At 48.9% G+C, this 12351-nt stretch overlaps 1 protein-coding gene across 2 annotated transcripts in view; it reads right to left on the reverse strand.

The window, feature by feature from the left end:
* PTPRU (protein tyrosine phosphatase, receptor type U) overlaps positions 1–12351 on the reverse strand; it is a 246083-nt gene that overhangs the window by 124704 nt on the left and 109028 nt on the right. For both annotated transcript variants that reach the window (XM_019512143.1, XM_019512142.1), the window contains exons 9-10: positions 11729–11930; positions 3072–3174 (exon numbers count right to left, since the gene is read on the reverse strand). In XM_019512143.1, the coding sequence (XP_019367688.1) occupies positions 3072–3174; positions 11729–11930 (305 nt within the window). The remainder of the gene's footprint in view (positions 1–3071; positions 3175–11728; positions 11931–12351) is intronic.

The following is a 12351-nucleotide window of genomic DNA, read 5'->3' on the forward strand; positions in this document are numbered from 1 at the left end:
AAGACTGCCTGGAAGCCATAAGCCAGGGGGGTTACTCATGCCATAATCCCACACAGCTCAGATGATTCCTCTTTCACAGCTGTCACCCTCAGAGCCATGGCCCGGCTGCCACAAGCAGAGGCAGATGGCTTTAGGTTGAGAATAAGCAAGCACAGCTTGGGCAGGAGGGAAGGAAGAGGAATTTTGTCTGGCAAAGGCCTGCATCTGGACAGCTGCCCAGGTGACAGCAAGCAGGTTCAGAACTGGGGAGAGCGGCACCGGTGACTCAAAGCAAAAGTCACTGGTCAGTGTTTCTCATGAAGCATGAGCAGCTCCCTAATGGGCTCCTACTAGCCAGAGCTGCTTCTGCTTCCCTTACGAACTTCACTGTCTAAAGAGGTGAAAGGTGATCTCACAGCGGAGCTCCGGGCTCAAGCTTCAGTCCGCACGTTGCATTCCTACTCCCACTCGCTGTCTGTATTGTGCAGACTCAACAGCACAAGAAAGAGTGCTTCAAAGGCTATCCCTCAGCACAGCGTGCTGCTGAACCAGGCACGGCAGCAAAAGGAACGATCTGTCTCCAGATAGGAGAGACAGCGCAACACAGGCCGAGCTGCATTTCCCCTAATGAGAAGGCAGATGGGCCTTCTTGGGGAATGGACTGTGAGCACTTGATCCAACACGCTTCACAACGTCACTGCTTCTTGAGTTCGTATTGATGGTGCTGGGACAACCGTTCCGCGGTGCCCATAGGGTCTGTTCAGGTAATATGGCTGCAGTAAAACAATTTCCTGACCCCTTTCAGGAGGGAGGAGGATTGGGGATAAGGAGAGACCAGCCAAGCCCAGCCACCCAGCACATTTAGTGTGCTGAAGGCCTGCCAGCATCTGTAGCCACTGCAAACAAGGGAAGGATATGGCCAGCATCATATTCAGCTACCTTTGAGTCCTCAGCCTGAATAACCCAGCATTCATTTCCATCTGGAATGACTCAGGGAGGCTTTTGGCACAAGCCTTGGGCACAAACTCACACATCTGGAGCCACAGCAAAACACCTTGAGCACTCTGCCACTCCAGCCCACAGGGAGTTTATTTACTTGCGCAAGGCTCAGAGGAGAGGAAAAAAACAGGCCAACTGGTTCATTTTACTACTTAATTTTCAGATTCCTGCAGGTAAACATCCTCAGTCTAAATTTGCCCTTCACAGCTTACATTTGCAAAGGAGCCTCCAGGGCTTTGGAGCCCCACCAACATGAGATTCATCTAATTCCCTTAGGCCTACTTGCAAATCCCTGCTGACGCATTTGTTACGCGCCTCCGGATTCTAATGCCATTTGCAAGCAACTGCGAGAGAGAGCACTCTGCAGCGGTCCATGTATTTCACAAGCACGGCTACAGCCCCACGTGGAACGTTATCATGGGATTAGCTTGCACCACTCGGTCTCTAATGGCGTTATCTTCTTTCAGTGGAGGGGAACTGAGGCACAGAGCAAGACAGGGACTCTCCCAAAACCACGCAGAACAAAGCGGCATTGACACTCAGAGCTTCCTGGCATCCAGGTCTGAGCTCAGTCCTCCATGCAGTGCTGCCTGACAGGCAAAACCCCAAGCTCCTACACGGCAGGAGAACACCAAGCTGCGCAGCAACAACCAGAAAAGAGTCTGAACCTAAGACAAAGAAGATGGACCTAGATCCCACACCACAAGGGGGTCTGTGCCTGGGGTTTTGATTTGATCTGCTGTTTACAGCATGCACACAGGGGCCAGTAAATAGCAATTATCCCTCTCAGGGAGGTGCCATTAGATTCACCATACAAAAAAGGAAACTGAGGCCTGGGGAGGTGGGCTTGCAGACTAGTGCACTATGGATCTCCCACTTCACTTCAGTTCCACCAAGGAAGCCCCTGAAGAAAATTATGGGATCTGAACTTCTCATATCAGCTAACTTGGGTGTCACCAACAATGAGACAAACAGCTTGCTCCAAGGCATCCCTGACCTTAGTCTAAGGGGAGCTCCAAGCCCTTTGAAATAAAGAGATTTGCTTGAGTCAAGGGCACAGCTGTACACCAGGCTGGGAGGACAGCAATGAACTGGTGCCAAGCTCCAAGCCCATTTGCCCAACACAGGGAACCAGACTGCCTACCAACAACACAAAGGCTTTTTTTTCTTTTTTTATTTGCAACTTAGTGAGAAGATGGGATCTCCACAAGGAAAATAGTTAAGGAAGGGGGAGATTTCCCCAAGCTCTGTAGTGAACACTGAAGGCTGAGCTATACAGCCCACTTTTTGGGGAGCGAATACCCACTTGAATAGCCTCACTGGTCTCTGTGTGAACTAGGCCAGTTCAGTTATCCCAGGCTATAAAGCTGCTACTCAACCATACAGCAAATGCCCATGGGCAAACTGCTTCAGACATACCTGGTCTAACCCTCAGACCCTCTCTGGGTCTCCAGCCAGATGCCTGATAGTGGAACAGAAGTGTTACAAAGCTAGTAATCTGTTTCACAGCAGCAGTCGCTGAATTTCATGAGAAGCTTATGAGACTTAAGCCCTGTTTGCAGAACAAACCATGTGTCTGAATGCTGGGAGATCTTCCAAACCTTAGGAAGTCACCCCCAAGCCCTCAGTAAAGTGTGAAGCATGACATCCTGCAGTCTCCAAAGCAGGGCAGAACAAGGTACAGATGACCAGCTCCAATGGCTACCTCTGAAACAGGGAGCAGACCACCTTTAGCAACCTCTCCCCTAGTCCAGGTGACACCTGCTTAAATGGGGACAAGTGCTGAGTAAATTGCTGCTCAGGTGCTGACTTGGCATCATGCCTCATGGATACCCAAGAGGCTATTAGGGGTAGGTGCGATGTGCCCTTAACCAGTGGCTCATTAATCCACAGGTGAAAGAGAAAGCTGGTGTTCTGCCCCAGGATTTCCCAGGAATGTAAGATAGAGAAAGAAAAAGAAGAGTGTGATTGCCTCACCCTGGGGCCCTTTCTTAGCTCTCATGGTAATGAAAGCCTCAGGACAGGGCCCTCGGTCAAACCATGCCTCGCATACAGGATGCTCAGAGCCCTTTCAACAGTCCTCATTTTCCTACCTGATGGGGGCCCCTCTGCCCTGTGCGGGCCTCAGCAGCACGGTGATGGTGCTCTCCGACTCGCTCAGAGGTGATGGCATGTCCCCATAGTCGAAGGTGGGAGCTGCAAGGGAAGCAGAAGCGAGACAGTGATGAGCAGTCTGGACCCAGCATGCAGGGAAGCAAGTTACTGACAGTCCCAGGGACAGAAGGCTACGGGCTCTCTGGCACGACCAGTCAGACAGCAGGAGCCTGAGGTAAGCAGCACCAGAAGCAAGCATCCCTCTGGATTTCATTAATGATGTTTGCCCCTTTGTAGCACTTTCCTTCTGAGGACTTCAAAGCACTTCACCAGTGTTAAATGGCTGGGATGTATTGCCCTCCTGTGAAGCACATCAGGATCCTTGTCCCCATTGCTAAGATGGGGAAAGTGAGGCTGATGGTTTTGCCTGAGGTCAGACACAAGGTACAGCTGGACAGTGGAAGAGTCCGGAGTCAACTCCAGTCCTCCTGGCTCTCACTCTTTGCTCTACGCATCGCACCAACCCTGATCTAGTGCCAGGCTTTAGCTATGTCTAACCAAAAGATTCAGGCCTCCGGTCTCTCTCGCTGAGGTTTAAAGGGTTTTGCCAATGTGAGTAGTGCAGCATTAGGCTCCACCGCGTGTCAGCGAAGCCCACTCAGAACTTTTGGGCTCTGCCCCTCGACTCTTTGTAGGACCTTAGGCCAGTCACTTAACCTCTCTGTACCTAGGTATCCCCATTGCTTAATTACCTAGGCTCCAAGAGGAGATGCGAGGCAAAACCATCATTTTATACATCAGGGGCTGGCTAAGAGCCAAGTATTATTAATTGGACAAATGTGTTTGGACACAGTTGCACTGCACTGCTGTTGCCCAGTTGCTTGATTTAGAGAAAAAGGCAGTTAATCTGCATCAACCCATCAGAAAATATATTCAAATACCTACCATTTCCTTCAAGGGTAAGAGAGGAGCCAGTAAACCTGAGCTGGCGGGCGGTCCTGAAACCAAACCTAGGTCCAGATCTGAATGTCCCTATTTCTACAGTGGGTTGGACTGGGACCCAGTATCCTAGCACCAGTTGTGATCTACTTCTGAATTATGCAGCGTGGGACCTTTTGCACTTTGTGTTCTTCAAACCAGCTGCTTTGATGGGGTGGAGGGGTTTTCTGTGTGGTACTGAGTGGCAGGCAGATACCTAGTGGCCTGCACAGCTGCTGTAGGAGAGAACTCAGGAATAATATTTATGGCAGTGGAAAATATTGATATAATCAGAGGTTAAGGCTGCTTCCCTCACTGTTGCTATCTATTATGAGTGTGGTGATATTTGGCATTTTTTTTAAAATATCACCAGCTTCTGGAGTCATTCATGGGAGAATCTCAGCTTCAAACACACATCCACGAATTTCTACCCCTTGTAGTTGGGGAGGAAAGCTGGAAATTCAAACTTGAATGGCTCAGAAACCAGAAAAAAAAAATCACACCCAATTATAATTCTTTAAAAAAAATGTCACGACCTTTAAATAAAATGTCACATTTTCAGAGTGCAGGTTGCGGGCTAGACTCGTGGTTTAGAAAGCTTGAGTTGGCAAAACTCTGGAGTGTATTAGATGCAACTCAGGAGTGACAACAGCTCGGCAGGACCAGTGGTGTCAGGACACAAATGGGACAAGTTGAAGAAAAATGCTACATGTTCAGGACGCGGCACTAGCGAACTCAACCGTTCGGGGACACAATTCCACCTGATTTAGCACAGAGATAATCTCCAACTCAATGCTAGGGAGCATTAGGTCACTAAAGGTACCATGTTCAGCATGAGACAAAAAACATATAAAGTCAAAAGCCCTGTGCTCACAGCATTAGCCTCCATGTCCTGGCCAAATCCTAGCTCAGCTCCTATGTTCCACCTCCCTTATTTCTCCCTAAGTAGTCACAGTCTTCACTTTCTGCCCTGATATCATGCTGTGCACCACTGCACCGTTGCCATGCTCCAGCCCAGAAATGGCAGAATTTCAGAGACGGGTATAAAGGTTGGGCCTGTCACGAGGAAAGTGCAAACCCCGTAGTCACTTTGGGAGGAAAGGTGCTGCGCAGAAGAGAGATGTTCATTATTAACAAACACCACTCCGGTTGTTTTTGTTTTGTTCTGGGTTTTTTTTCCAGTAACCAGCATGGAAATGCATGTAGGCAGATCTTGCACTTCCCAATGCCATTCTCCAATGGACTCAGGGAACCTTTTCTCCCCACCCTGATACAGTCCCTTGCCCTCATGTCTCTGTCATGCCTGGAGTGCCTGATTAATTAGTAGTCACTTGGGTTGGGCTCATGTTGCTTTGTAATTTCTATGCCCCCATTAGGAAACATCTCAACCCATTCAGTGCTGTTAATAGCTACACCAAGGACATTAGCAAACAGCCCTAAGTACTGTATGGCTTGTTAATGAAGCCCAATTAATCCCTCGTTTGTACATTTGTAACTCAGATAGACTAATAGTTTCATTTCTGTAAATCTGCCCCTGCCATGTGCAATTGTTGCCGTGGTATAGGTACAGAATGATCCACAAAATGCAAGCTCATTTCTCCTTCCAGGGGTCTCCCTGGCCTCTCCCAATAAGGCTGACCGTAACTGCAGCAGTTTGAGGCTTGAACACTCTCTCAAGATGCCTGCTTGTGATAAAACCTGGATTCCCTGGCTGAACTACTGGGAAGTTCTGTGTAAGCCCCTGTGATGCCAGCACCCCAGTGATGGCAAAAACACAGCCTCACTGTCTTTGAATAGGCAGCGCTCCAAAAAAGGGATGTGTGAACTCCCAACCATTGTGAGGGCGAAGCATTTTCTTGATGTAACTGGTCCCTGCACTAGCCCAGGAGACATCAGAGACATAGCACTGCTCTCACATGTGCCTCAGAGGCAGCTGTGACGGGTGTATCAGGTCAGCAAGGTGTGAGCACACCTCTCCTTTTGGAAGAGGTAGAATTTCTCCCAGAAAAGCCAGGTGAGTTTTCCTGGGTAACCACTAGGCTGAGGACTCAAGAGGTCCAAGACAGGCCTCCCTCCTATTTACTCTAGTAGTTTCCCTTGTCTGAGGTCCTGGTGACTTCACATCACCACAGCACAGAAAGGGTCACCAGGAAAATCCCATGGGACCCCATACACAGGAGCACGCAGGGTAAAGGAGCAGCAGGTATGCAAACCATGCTCTGGGGAATCTTAGAGAAAGACCAAACCTAGTGAAAGGGTTCCCTACCCCTCTTGCAGCAATCAGGGCACACTTTATTGCTGGAGGGTGGCTAAGATCTGAAGTCTTTCCAAATAAGAACCAATAAAAAAAACTTGGCTGGCCCAGACAGTTTACACCCCAGGGTACATAAGGAGTTGGCAAGCATCATAGCTCAGCCACTGGCATGGATCTTCGAGAACTCGTGGTGCTCAGGTGAAGTGCCCAAAGATTGGAAGAAGGCCAATGTGGTGCCTATGTTCAAGAAAGGGAGGAAAGTAGATCCAGGAAACTACAGGCCTGTCAGCCTGACCTCTATTCCAGGGAAGATCTTGGCAAAATTACCAAAGAGGCCATTCTAGACAAACTGGCTGATGGCAATATCTTGTGGGACAGCCAGCACAGGTTTGTTGTGGGCAGGTCTTGCCTGACCAATCTCATCTCCTTCTATGACCAGGTGACATATCACCTGGACAAGGGAGAAGAGATTGACGTCATATATCTTGACTTTAAAAAAGCCTTTGATCTGGTGTCCCATGATCTCCTCATGGAAAAACTGGCCAACTGCTGCCTCAGCTACATCACAGTCCGATGGCTGGGGAATTGGCTCTGAGGTCGGACCCAAGGAGCAGTAACCTATGAAAGTAAATAATCGTGGTGTGCCATGACCAGTGGGGTCCCCCAAGACTCCATCCTTGGACCTATACTCTTTAACGTCTTTATTAATGACGCAGACATTGGTGTCAGAAGTGGACTGGCGAAGTTCGCCAATGACACCAAACTTTGGGATAAAGCGTCCACACATGAGGATAGGCTAGTGATCCAGGCTGACCTCAACAGGCTCAGAAAATGGGCGGAAGAAAACCTGATGGCATTCAATACCAAAAAATGCAAGGTACTCCACCTTGGGGAAAGAAAACCCACAGCATGCTTATGGCTCAGCAGTGCTACGCTTGCTAGCACCACGGCTGAAAGGGACTTGGGGGTCATGATTGACCTCAAGATGAATATGAGCCACCAGTGCGATGTCACAGCTGGTAAAGCAAACAAAACTCTGGCTTGCATCCATAGATGTTTCTCAAGCAAATCACAGGATGTCATCCTCCCGCTGAACTCAGCCTTGGTGAGGCTGCAGCTGGAGTACTGCATCCAATTCTGGGCTCCACAATTTAAAAAAGGATGTGGAAAAATTTGAGAGAGTCCAGAGGAGAGCCACATGCATGATCAGAGGACAAGAGAACAGGTCTTATGAAGAGAGGCTGAGAGCCACGGGACTCTTCAGCCTGGATAAGCCCAGGCTCAGGGGGGACCTGGTGGCTGCCTATAAATATATAAAGGGTGTGCATCAGGATCTGGGGGAATGCCTGTTCACCAGAGCACCCCAAGGGATAATGAGGTCAAATGGTCTCAAACTCCTCCGAGACCGTTTCAGGCTGGACATAAGGCAAAACTTCTTCACCGTCCGAGCCCCCAAGGCCTGGAATAGACTCCCTTCCAGGGGTGGTGCAAGCACCTACTCTGGATTCTTTTAAGAAACATTTGGACATCTATCTTGCTGGGATCCTTTGACCCAGCTGACTCCCTGCCCTTGGGCAGGGGGCTGGACTTGACGATCTTCGAGGTCCCTTCCAGCCCTAACGTCTATGAATCTGTGAACTTTCCTGCCATTCCAAGGCAAGTGGGGCACAGGATGTGGCATGAAAAAGATACAGCTCTAGGGAAATTTCAAAAGAATGCCCTTAAGACCATCTCTTGTGCTCACTGGCAGGTAAAGCCAAGTGCCTTACTCACTACAAGTGCAACTTTCCGTTGAGCACCCCTAGATGAGACTATTTTCAAAAGAGCTCAAGCTCCTGCTTACACACCCAAATAAATGCCTAGATTTTCCAAAAGAGTTCAGACTGCTGGATGTACTTTGGGTACTGAGCGGTTTAAAAAAATGAAGCCCTAGGTGCCAAGGTGGCTGCTGCTGGGTGCTAAGCACTTCTGAAAGCCTGACTTTAAGCTGTTGTGAAAATGCAACTCCATGAGCCCTGTTGGGCAGAGTCTGGAGACAGGGTGGGATCGAAACTCCTGCAGATACAACCTCTTTAAAAAATGACCCAAAACATCTCTTCCAGGGATAAGAATGTCCCAACCTTATAGTCTCCTAGCGCATTTCTTAAAGCAAGTGCCAGATGCCACTGGCAAATGGAGGCCTCATGCCTCTTGCCAATAGTACAAAGCTGCCCTTCACAAGGCAACAAGATATTGCGCTTTAAAGCTGCCTAGAAAAGCTGGCACTGGCTCCGGACTCAAGCAGAGGTAACAACGGGCAGGTAGTTGGACTTCCACAGTTGGACAGAAGAGGACGATGAGGAGGAAACCTCCCTCAGCCAGATTGATTTTATTCTCGTATAGAAAGCTTGCGATCCAGCCCACAAGCCAGGGAATCAAAGGATCCTCAACAGATGCAGGGCTGCAGTCCCCAAGTTGTACCTCTTCCAAAGAGTTTCTAACATGAGTTCCACATAGAGCCCATGTCCATCCCCTGACCTGGGGTCTCCTACAGGAGTGTGTATACCTGCAGGTCTTGCTCCCCAGGCCTCCTGCAGGATTGCACACCTGGAGCAATGGATAAGCCGCTCCACCCTCTGAATGCAAGCTGCCCTTTCTGTGCCACAAGGCCTCTCTCTGAATAACTCTTTTCCCATGTGGCCCTGGAATTTGGCTTCATCTAGATGTGGAAGTTAATTTGGATTAATGGAGGAAGAAAATGAAGCGTGTAATAGCTGTTCCTGAATAAATCCATGTGGGGACACATGGATTCTTGTTCCACTTAATTTCTGCTTTCAAAACTGACTGAATGCATGCAGAGCAAGGGGCACCTGCACTAGTAGAAGGATTTTTTTCCACAATGGCTATCCCAAAACAACTCCATGTGTTGTCTCCTGCCCCCTTCCTTTGGAAAGGCAGGCTGAGCCTGACACAGGTTGTAATACAGCTCCAACCACCTGACAGGGTTAACTCCCCTTCTTATACCATTTCTTGTTGCTGTTCGGGGGGCTGGAATATTAGCCCAATAGTAGCCAGGTGAGAGGGTGGTGGGGACATTATCACACGGTGCAGCAAGCCCAAGGCATGGAATAAGATCCACAGGCACAACATACAATTATTTATCACATACCACTCTAGCTTATCTCACAAATATCACCTAGTCCCAATCCCTCCTGCTTCTCTATCCACATTGAGAACCTTATCCCCAGTACAGGAGAGCTCTTTGAATGCTCAGGCACAGGTAAGCCAAAGACAATGCGCCATCTAACAAAGAAGCACAGTCCCTTCCCACCTAGCTAAGGCATCTTATCTATTCCACCTCAGACACCGTTTCTCACTCATGCAAATAATATCATTTCTCCAAGACCATTTTGGGAACAATACAGGGCTGGCAGTGTTCAATTTCTATCTTCTCAGCCCACCTCCTGCTAATGGATCACATCAAGGTCGCTCCAGTGAGTTAGGAAATGTGTTCCACTAGCACCACAGCCCGGGTCCGCCGCAATGTAAACAAGGCAGCTCACAAACCGCCATGCAACTAAATTATCCAGCAGAGTTGTAAAACGTAACGCACATTGCTTTCCATTTGAATCCTGATGGCAGGGTAGCCCGGGGAAGGGGGAGGGGACTTCCAGAGCATGAAGAATCCATTTCAAGGGAAGACGTATTTAACTGTGCCAGCACAGCGGGAAGTGAGGCAGTAGGGGAAGGCCATGAATGTGCATTGTCAGGCTCTGTCTGGGACTGCCACCCTTCCTGATTGTCACAGAGCAGCCTTGGCTCTCCTTGCTCTTTCCTGTCTCCTGTACAGCCTGTGGTCAAAAGGGGTAATCGTGGCAGCAAGGCATGGACAGGACTGCCAGTGGGAAGGACAAGGAAGGGTTAATCAAAACTCTAGCCATGCTTTGGTTGGTGTGAGGATGGGGATAAGGATGCTTTCCGGCTCTGCGGAAGGTTGCTGGTTAACGTGCCATGCAGAGAGACATTGGGTGTAAGTTGTTGCCATGCAAGAGTAGCTGGGCAGTCTCTCCGAGGTGAGTCGGTGGGCTGACTGGCAAGCAGGCTGGCACTCTTGGCAGAGGGGCTAATGAGTGAACACCCAGCCTGGCCTGTGGGGGTGGGCGTCCCTCCTGTCCGTCCAGGGATTACATGGGACACGAGCCTACTCTGTGAAGCTACTGCCTTTCCCCAGCACTGAAGTCCACACTTCCCAAAGCATGAGTGTTGAACCATGCATGTGGCTATTCCAGCATGCACAAGTGCATGTTGATGGTCACTGAAATATTGGCCCATTGTAGTGTGAACCTCTGCCAGCAGTAATTTATACAAGGCCCATCCTGCAGCACTGAAGTCAGAGTGGAGCTTTCCCACTGACCGCTATCTGCTGGATCATGCCTACAGAAAAGTGTCTACACTTGTGGGGGTGGGGGGGAAGAAATCAGTACCAACTTAGTAAGTAGAATAAGGGGAGAAAAAAGGATACAGGCAATCTTCGACTTACAACATTTCGAGTTACAATGTTTCACACTTATAACGTTTATAAATTGACACCCTGTTTCAACTTTCTGGCATCAGTTTTGACTTTACGACGTTTGATCTGACACGATGCCACACCAGCAAATAAGTTTGCTGCCTCACCCATCTCCCTGGAGAACATCTGTCCAAACTTCCTTGAACACTTTCTTTAGGAAAGCAGACAAGACTCCAGAAAAACCTGCAACCAAGACTCCTGAGAAGACTCCAGCCAAGAACCCTTCAAAAAGTCCAGCAAAGTCACCTCAAAGAAGTCCTTCCAAATCAATATGATTGCTATTTACAATAGAAATACATCAGTGTAGCTATATTACTCATCTATAATTGAGCGAGTACAAAATTCTGGGTTATTTTTTTATGAAAACAGGGTATCAGGCCTTGGTTCAGGAACAAATCCCCCATTTATAACATTGTTTCCTCTGGGAAAATCAGTTCCAAGTTGCAACGTTTTAATTTAAGACATGGTTTCAGGAACCAATTATAAGTCCAAGGACCACCTGTAGTTTCCGACAGGAAGTGAAGAAAACTATTCAATCCAACTGAAACTTCAAGAAAACCAAAAGAAGAACCAACTTCCCAAGGGGAGTTTGGCTATAGCATTGGAACTATGGCCCTTAAGAGCATACAGAAGTAAAGCTGCAAGGGACTTCACAAGGTCACCGAGTCCAGACCCCTGGTCAAGCCAGGACAACCTACCTCACCCATAATATTCTTACCTTACCCTTAGTGGAACCTTACCCTTACCTTGCCCTTAACAGTCTTGTGGCATTTCAGATGTTGAGCTTGTCAGCAGAAATACAGCGTAAACACAACAATCATCTTCCCTTTCAAAGAATTGGTCATAGCCAGCAGGGTGGTATCTCCATAAACTACCTGAGATATTGGTGGTGATCTCGGTCAGTGCTGTCTGGCCAAAGCCCTTTCCAGTGCGTGCCCGAACAGAGAACAAGTAGGTGGTGCCTGGGTGCAGGTTGGAGAAGACGTGGTACGTCTCATTGCGGAGCTTGGAGACAGTGCGCCGCGGGCCGGGCACATTGACCGCAGGGTCTGAAGACTCGATGCTCTGGTAGCTGATCTAAGAAAACAGGAGAGGCCATCAGACAGGTACTGGTCACGGTATGGTATGGAGAGAGTGCAGCAGGCTGGTACAACAGACAAAGCCTGCACAGTGAGTTAATAGGAGGTGCAGACAGAAGTGACCATTTTTGCCCACTCTGGCCACAGAAAGAGGTCCATAGCCATGACCAAACAAGTACATGGCTGCAGACAGCTTAAAAAATGACTGACCAGGTGAAAATCTGAACCCTTACTGCATGAGGGGTCAGATGAAGATGTTTCAAAACAAACCATCTTCTGTAACTTCTGTCTGCACTGCCTGCCAACCTGGTGCTATTTTCAGAATGGGAGGAGGGAGGAAGCAGAGGGAGTTCAGTCTGGGGGGTGGGGGTTAGCCCCTGCTGGAGGGTGGGGTGAGTGTATTGGACCCCCCCCCCCCC

This window comes from Gavialis gangeticus, unplaced genomic scaffold, assembly GCF_001723915.1.
Source record: "Gavialis gangeticus isolate Ggan-Ray unplaced genomic scaffold, GavGan_comp1, whole genome shotgun sequence".
Lineage (NCBI taxonomy): Eukaryota > Metazoa > Chordata > Crocodylia > Gavialidae > Gavialis > Gavialis gangeticus.